The sequence below is a fragment of the Heteronotia binoei genome, chromosome 6, assembly GCF_032191835.1.
Source record: "Heteronotia binoei isolate CCM8104 ecotype False Entrance Well chromosome 6, APGP_CSIRO_Hbin_v1, whole genome shotgun sequence".
Classification (NCBI taxonomy): Eukaryota; Metazoa; Chordata; class Lepidosauria; order Squamata; family Gekkonidae; genus Heteronotia; species Heteronotia binoei.
The window spans coordinates 92,894,682-92,903,550 of NC_083228.1; the positions used below are offsets into that span (position 1 = coordinate 92,894,682).

The 8,869-nt window shown below is 49.4% G+C and overlaps 1 protein-coding gene across 1 annotated transcript in view; it reads right to left on the bottom strand.

The window, feature by feature from the left end:
* The window catches only part of NMNAT3 (nicotinamide nucleotide adenylyltransferase 3), a 126,186-nt gene extending 120,978 nt beyond the window's left edge, over window positions 1-5,208 (bottom strand). Inside the window, 2 exon segments of the mRNA XM_060242692.1 lie at window positions 4,364-4,656; window positions 5,052-5,208. Coding sequence (XP_060098675.1) covers window positions 4,364-4,656; window positions 5,052-5,208 — 450 coding nt within the window.
* Window positions 5,209-8,869: the final 3,661 nt, after the last annotated feature.

Below are 8,869 nucleotides of genomic sequence, written 5' to 3' on the forward strand. Positions count from 1 at the left end.
AAGAAAAGATCTTGTTATTGTTTCTTTAATCTCTGATAATGGAGGGACAAACGCTGGTTCTCACATGACAATCTTAAGAACATAAGCAAAGCCGTGTTGGATCAGGCCAATGGCTCATCCAGTCCAAAACTCTGTGTCACTTAGTGGCCAAAAAAAATTTCTAAAATTTTGGGTTATGACTTCAAGAAAGTGGCAGAGACTTTTCTGCTAGGATTACAAATAGAAAAATTTCCAAGCTGCTAGGACATTGTATGCGCAGCTGTGGAAACAAGAAAAAATACCAGAGAAATGGGACTGGATTGTGAAAGTTTTATCGTGGAGCGAGATGGATAAATTAACAAGAACTTTGAGAGACTATGATCTGGAAGTGTTTAAAAAGGAGTGGAAGAAATTTAAAAAATATATAGAGTTAGAATGGAACGTAAAAAGACATTGGACAATCTTTTAATATGAATGAGAAGAAAAAGACAGTGTGTTTTGATGGGTTTGGGATACCTTTATATTTGGATTTAAATATATAACTTCGGGGTAAGTCTAATAACGGAGGGAGGGGGGAGTGAAAATATCATATGGGTTAGGGATAGAAAAGATATAACTAAACATCGTAACCGTAGGTTATTAATGAATTGTTAAAATACAACATTGGAGGGAGGGGGGATTGAAATGTCATATGGACTAATATTGAGATAATTAAGAAATAACTAAGTTGTATAACCATATGATATCAATAAATTGTTAAAACACTTAGTGGCCAAAAAAAACACACCCAAGTGCTATCTAGAGGTCCACCAGTGGGGCTAGAAGCCCTTCCACTGCGCCCCTCCCAAGCACCAGAATACGGAGCATTACTGCCCCAGAAAGAGAGTTCCAATGATAAACTGTTTCTAATAGCCACTGATGGACCTCTGCTCCATATGCTTATCCATCCCCCTCTTGAAGCTGTCTATGCTTGTAGCCGCCACTACCTCCTATGGCAGTGAATTCCACATGTTAATCACCCTTTTGGTGAAGAAGTACTTACTTTTATCAGTTCTAACCCGACTGCTCAGCAATTTCATTGAATGTCCTTGAGTTCTTGTATTGTGAGAAAGGGAGAAAAGTACTTCTTTCTCTACCTTCTCCATCCCATGCATAATCTTGTAAACCTCTATCATGTCACCCCTCTCCAAGCTAAAGAGCCACAAGTGTTTTAACCTTTCTTCATAGGGAAAGTGTTCCAACCCTTTAATCATTCTAGCTGCCCTTTTCTGCACTTTTTCCAATGTTATAATATCTTTTTTGAGGTGACCAGAATTGTACACAGTATTCCAAATGAAACCGCACCATCGATTTATACATGGGAATTATGATGCTGGCTGATTTGTTTTCAATTCCCTTCCTAATAATTCCCAGCATGGCATTGGCATTTTTTATTGCAATTAATGAGTTATCTACCACAACCCCAAGATCTCTCTCTTGGTCAGTCTCTGCCAGTTCACACCCCATTAACTTGTATTTATAGCTAGGATTTTTTGCCCCAATGTGCTTTACTTTGCATTTGGCCACAATGAGCCTCATCTGCCATGTTGACGCCCATTCACCCAGCCTCAATAGATCCTTTTGGAGTGCCTCACAATCCTCTCTGGTTCTCACCACCCTGAACAATTTAGTGTCATCTGCAAACTTACCACTTCACTGCTTACTCCCAACTCCCAAGGTCAATGTGGATGGAAGTAGGTGGACCTTCAGATAGCCTGGTCCTAAGCCATTTAAGGTTATAATAACTCTTTGAATTGGGCATGGAAAGAAATAGGCAGCGAGTGAGGTACACCACAGAGATGTTTTTGTAATGTCACATGACTGGGTGGCAGCTTTAAGGTCATATGCAGATATACATGATCCGAAAATTGCATTAACCTGTAATATTGCACAAGATGATGTACTATACTTTGAGATAATATAATAAGCTCCCCTGGAAGAGTTCATGTTGTGGCAACCGAATGGTTACTTTCCTGCTCTGCGGGGAAGGTGGGGTTAAAACATTATTAGACTTGGTTTCTACCAGAAAGCTGCATATGGTCTCTGTACTGAGTACTCGTAAGCTAGGCCCAGCTTACAGAACAGGTTTTTGGAGTCCAGCTGGAAGAGAATGAAACCATGGCTGCTGGTTGCTTATTCCTTAGTGATGGCATAGCCTCTGAAAAGGCCCAAGATTGAGCAATAGCCATCTACACATATTTGCATCACTTTGCCAGAATCTTCTCACAGACATATTTTATATGTTACAATTGCCCTGATATCATTCTTCACTATTTTGCAAGCCCTATCATGAGTTGAGGAGACTTGTACCTCTTCCTCTTTCCAGCAGCAATTTATCACATGCTACATCCCTTTGTTATTCCTGTGCTTCTGAAGTATTGTTCTGCCAATAAAGTCTGAAAAGCCAGAGGCTAAATTAGGCTAAAGGTACTGACCACAACATCTCTCATTTCTTCCAGTTGTCACATATACACATCTCTCTCTTTGGAGTTTGAATGTTCCAGAAACAATTATCAGGTCTTTTCCACATTACAGTTGCTTTGGATGAAAAGCAACTGTGCTAGCTCTTCTTGGATGTACTCCTTCAGTGCATCTGATCCTTAAATATCACATGGCATCCATACTCTCATTCAGTTCATCTCTTTTCCAAATAAATGGATATCACAGTCCACACAGGAACAATGTGGGAAAAGGACATTCTTCTGTAATTCTGTACCCAGATTTCTGTTGACATATTGAAAAACTTGTTCAGCTAAAAAATGCCAACAATCTGTTAACCATTACTTAGTGAAGCCCCTTCCATTTTCCTAGCATTCTCCCATGCCTTTAAAAGTTGTGTAACAGGCAAAAATTCAACAGGTAGCTTTCACCTGTATAAAAAGGTGGTGATAAAGCATGAGGTGAGGAATTTCCACCTGCTAAAGATGTTGGAGCCCATTGCCCCCCCAGTCGGAAGAATGAGACAACACGTTGTATTGGGTAAACAAACAGGGCAACTTTATTGAACCAAACATGGCATGGGGCAACCTAAAACTCCCAGACAGGCCAAGGAAAACCCTTGACCCTTCCCTGTCCAGATAGGGCGAGCCACCCAGCCCCCGGCAGTAGCCAGTTCGTACTGGCTACTGCCAGGCCGGCAAAGGCCGGGAATACCCCCAAGTGGCAAAGCCACCCACCCAGGAGTGGCCAGCCAGAGGAGGGAACCCTATAGCGGGCATCACCACAGAGAGCTGTACAGACCAGCTGCCGTCCCATCCCGCAACTTCCCCTAAAAACAGGGAAAACCGAGGGTGCTCACCGGTTACCTACCTAGCCGAAATCAAACTCCTGCCAACTAAAGTTACAAAAATCCCGACCTCAATGCAAACAGTACAACGTAGGCGAAACACATCCCAACCATAGCCAATCGGTTGAAATGAAAAAATTCCTACCTGGCCCCAGAAAAACATGGTGACCGGAAAAGCCTGTACTATTGCAGGGTGGAAGGGTGGGCTGAAAACACCTGGGAACTGCGCCACGGAAGGCGTGGCCTGGCTGATAAAGCCCCAGTCCACACACCCCAGAACTACCTGGATGGGCAGAGGTCCGTTTGCCTTGCTCCATCCGGGGAGGCAAGCTCAGCCCACATCCTATACCGCCAAGTGGCAGTGCGGGCGGGAAGGGGCCGAATTGCCCCCCCCCCAGTCGGAAGAACGAGACAACACGTTGTATTGGATAAACAAACAAGGCAACTTTATTGAACCAAACACGGCATGGGGCAACCTAAAACTCCCGGAAAGGCCAAGAGAAACCCCTGACCCTTCCCTGTCCGGATAGGGCGAGCCACCCAGCCCCCGGCAGTAGCCAGTTCATACCGGCTACTGCCAGGCTGGCAAAGGCCGGGAATACCCCCAAGTGGCAAAGCTGCCCACCCAGGAGCGGCCAGCCGGAGGAGGGAACCCTATAGCAGGCATCACAGCAGAGAGCCATACAGCCCAGCTGCCATCCCATCCCACTACTTCCCCTAAAAACAGGGAAAACTGAGGGTACTCACCTACCTAGCTGAAATCAAACTCCTGCCACCACAATGCCAAGCCTCAGCTTAGGCACTTGGGCCCACTGGTTGGCCTAAAGCCAACTGAAGCCCCAGCTGTAGTTCAATCAAAAATGCCCTGTTGCCTTTTATGGACAGGTGGACGCTGTCCTGCCGATATAGGTCCGCCAGCTCCGACCTTATAGCAGGGTGAGGCAGGTAAATACCCAAGCCACCATACAGAGCCTTCTTGACTGCCCTATTGGCCTTGCGCCGAGCCCTTTCGATCCTGGTGGGGTCCCAACCTGCCCTCCAAACCCTGCTCCATATCACCCTGAGGTCTTCAATCGCCTGCAGTGAAAGGGCCTTCTCTTTCAGCAAGCCCAGATCGTTACCACCAAGGTGTATAACCAAAAGATGAGACGGAGGACCATTCCTCCCACAGAAAAGGAGAGGCAAGAGCCCAGACCACCGAAGGCCCCGATGTCCCTGCCACTTGACCGTAGCCCACTCGTTGAGCCCCAGTTGCGATCCAATTGGTGAATGCCGGGCCTGGTGGGCCACCCAAAACACCATGCTGTGGCCAGCAATCAGGATCCGCTGCCTCTCCCGCCACGCCACAGCACCTAAAAAAAAGAGAGAAACAACGTGAACCACACCAAACTGTAAACACAAATCAAACATCAACCTGTTGGGTGCCCAAAGGGTGAACATAGCCGTTATATGCCCTAGACCGCCAACAGCCCATCCTCTGACTGGCCGGACCGGGATACCCCATAGCAGCCGCTGTGGATGCTGCCCCAATGCGAAAAGAGTGGGTACCGAATCTGACCCTCGCCCAGACCGAGCCTATCCAAGGCCCTGCTGGTGATGGTCCAGAAGTGAAACTTAGTCAGAGGTAAATGATCCTCATGACAAGATAATGGGCCGGCCTCATTTCCCCTTGCTGCAATGTACCTCTTCAGGGCGATCACCGGGCAAATGTCCTTATCTCAACATGAACCCAGGGTGATGACAATACCCCTCTGCTTCTGATCAGTCTTAGACTGTCGAACCTTAATAGCCACACTATCACCCTGGATTTTCAAATCACCAGACTGCAGTGCACAGCCCAAAGAGTCATGGCGAGAGCTAACCACAAGCTCGCTGATTCTGAGTGCCCCAAAAAAGGCAGTCATAGCTGCCACTTGAAATAATAAAGCCTCGAACTTAGAAGAGCAAACTCCCGGCCACACGGCCTGCAATCCCTTAAAAACAGAAGGTGAAAAGGGCTGCCGAGTGTCGTGCCGAGGGCCCTTCTCACAGGCCCAACCCTCCAACATCTTATGAAGCCTGAAATCGCCTGTGGTGTCCATAAAACCATTTATTTTACTTATAAATGCCAAGGCAGCAAGTTTGGCCCTGATAGACTTAACCACAAGCCCCTTACCTTTCAAATGGATGCAGAACTGCATAAGGTATGATGTTGGAATGGGCCAAAGCCTGCCCAACCCTACCTGCTGCCTAAAAACCTGGAACTGCTCTACAGAGCGATTATAGCCTTCCTGGTACTGGGCACCAGAGCTAACATCATTGCCCGGTCAGCCTCAACTCTCCAAGCCACCACATCTCTGGGGGCATCCGGGCCGGCAGGAGGTCGGCTTCTGGTGCAAGCTGTCGAAATCGCTCCATCTGTCGGCGAGACAGAGCATCCGCCACACCGTTGCTCACACCTGGCACATGCTTAGTGAGAAATAATATGTTTAGGCTTAAACAACGTAAAGTGAATGCTCTAACTAGGCTCATAACAGGAACGAATCTTGAAGTCAACGTACTGATGACATGGATTACTGCCATGTTGTCGCACCAAAAATGCACAACATGATTAGCCGAATCCGCACCCCACAACTGAACAGCTACCACTACTGGAAAAAACTCGAGGAAAGGGTCAAATTGCGACATAGTTCACTGCCCAACCATTTGCTGGGCCAACTTTCAGCACACCAATGCCCTCTAAAGTATACCCCGAAACCAATGGACCTGGCCGCGTCCAAGGTAATCTGAAGATCAGCCTCAATTCTCAAATCTTCACGCCAAAAGGAAACCTCGTTAAATGAAGACAAAAACTGCTCCCATATCTCCAAATCCTGGCGCATTCCAGAATTAATCCTGATCCGGTGATGGGGCATGCGCAACGCCTCCATGGCGTCACACAATCATCGCAAAAATACCCTGCCCGGGGCCACCATTTTGCATGCAAAGTTAAGATGGCCCACAATCTGCTGAAGCTACAAAAAGCGAAATCTTCCACTTACCTTTCAAAGCCGTCAGTTTTAAACGCAGGCACCTGGTTTTCTCGGCCGGCATACATGAAGTCTGCCTAACAGTATCCAACTCGATGCCAAAAAAGTCAAAACTAACGAAGGATCCTCTGTCTTTTCATGAGCCAGGGGTACCCCCAGATCTTCAGCCAACTGCAAAAAGGACTTAAGCAGCCGGGCACACTGGCCCGACCCATGCGGGTCCACAAACAAAAAATCATCCAGATAATGAACTGAATTAGCTAAGCCCGACCGCTCTCGCAGGACCCATTCCAAAAAAGTGCTAAAACGTTCAAAAGCTGAACAAGAGATGGAACAACCCATCGGCAAGGCCCTGTCCATGTAAAACTTACCCTCAAACATAAAACCCAAAAGTTCAAAATCATCAGGGTGAACCAGCAGAAGGTGAAATGCAGACTTAATGTTGTATTTCGCCATCTCTGCCCCGATCCCACAACTTTGTACCACTTTGACCGCTTGGTCAAAGGAGGTATACCGAACTGTGCATAAAAAGTCGGGAATGGCATCATTCACCGATCCCCCTTTTGGGTAGGACAAGTGGTGAATCAGCCGGAACTCCCTCGGTGCCTTCTTGGGCACCACACCCAAAGGTGAAACCCATAAATTCGGGACAGGGGGTGCATCAAAAGGGCCTAACACCCGGCCCTCCTTGCACTCCTTCCTAATCTTTTCCCTAACCACATGCTCCATCCCCTGAATAGAGCGTAAATTCCGTGCCATACAGGGGCCTCTAGAGCCCTGGAATGGGATACAAAACCCACAAAAAAATCCATCCCACAAATACCCCCTATCCATAACCTTTGGATACTCAGCCAAAAGGTCTTTAAGTACCCTATAGAGGAGGCTAAAAACATCCACATACTCCCCACATAATATCTTTTCTCTGGTCGACACTGTCAAATGATCCCCAAGGGGCATGGCAGTGTCACCAAACGGATGACGCTGAAAAGGAACAGCCCCATAGGGAGTCGGGGCCAAGCCTCAACCCCCTCACTGGGCAGCTGGCCAAGCGGTTGGCCATTGCCCAGTCATTTGATGTCCCCACGGTAATGACCCGACTGACAACTGCTGGGTCGAAGCACCAGATGAAGTAGATACGATAACGGCCGCCGAAGACCCCGGAGTAGATCCCCAAGGTAAAACCTGTCCTTGAGTCCCAGGGGCCCAATTCCCTGATGCACTGAGCCAGTTAGGTGACCCCCATGCCACGCATGGGCCAAACATAGCCGGAGGGCCCGCCGCGCCTGCAGTACAGGAGGGGCCCCAACCCCCCCCCAGGGCCATCCACTATTATTACTGGGACAGACATGCTTACCATCAGAGTCTTCCACATTAACAGCTAACACCACCGGTGTCGGACCCCCAGCTCCGCCAGAAAGACTCGCCCCATCCGGACTATTAACACCTTCGTCCTCATCTGAGTTGTTGTCTGGTGGATCCTTGCTCAGCACACCCGAAGGCCCAGGCCGAGCAGCCATATCCTGTAACGTAGAAAGACGTGCCAGGACCTCCTGTTTGAAGGCCCTGGTAGATGTCCGTGCAGCCTTATGACCTCTAGCCAGGCCGGTTGTCTCGGGGACCAATCCTTGATGCCGTTCTAACACTGCAAGCTATTATATTATAGCACGACAGGTGTATGCTTCCTCTTCCTCCCCGGGACGCTCCGGGGGCGTACGCTTCCCGGGCACTTTTTTCAGGGGCTGCTTGCCCTTAGACCCCCCCCGTCCCTTCCTAGGGGCCATACTCATTTTACTTGTAATGCCCCACAACAGTATAAAGGTAGCCTGATTAGGGGGGTGAGGGGGAGGGGGGGAACCAGAAGGTTCAGGCCGCAGAACTACCTATAACTTGCCCCAGAAATAATACGACGCCCCAACTCCAAAGCCGGGGGGGTGTGTGGAAATAAGGGGCCTGCCTCGAGTTGGTGTGAAAAAGGACTAGGCCGGCTCCACGTGAGGCCCAAAATCACACCCTTCCATTTATGCGTAGGCGCGCTGCCTCTGCCTGACCGGGGCCCTGCTCCTCGCCTCACCCTCGAATCACCTCAGGCCCCGTAGACCCCGAGGCCGAAAAGGGAGGGGAGGGGGGTGGGAAACCTGACACGCTGCCTCCGCACAACCGGGGCCCTGCTCCTGGCCTCACTCCCGAATCACCCCAGGCCCTGAAGCTCCGAGGCCAAAAAGGGAGGGGGGTGGGAATCCTGATGCTGCGCCGATGCGTAGCCCCCGAAATGCCTTGGCCCAACTCAGAAGCGGGAGTGAAGCAGCCGACTGCACACTCCTCGCCACCAAAAAACGCCGTCGCAGCCACTGCTGCCGCCGAAGCAAAGCCCAGCAGACCGACTGGAGCGTCGAAAAAACACTCCTAGTCAGTCCGAAAATGCCCGGGAACTGCACCACGGGAGGCGTGGCCTGGCTGATAAAGCCCCCAGTCCACCCCCCCCCCAGATCTACCTGGATGGGCATAGGTCCGTTTGCCTCGCTTCATCCGGGGAGGCAAACTCGGCCCCCGCCCTATA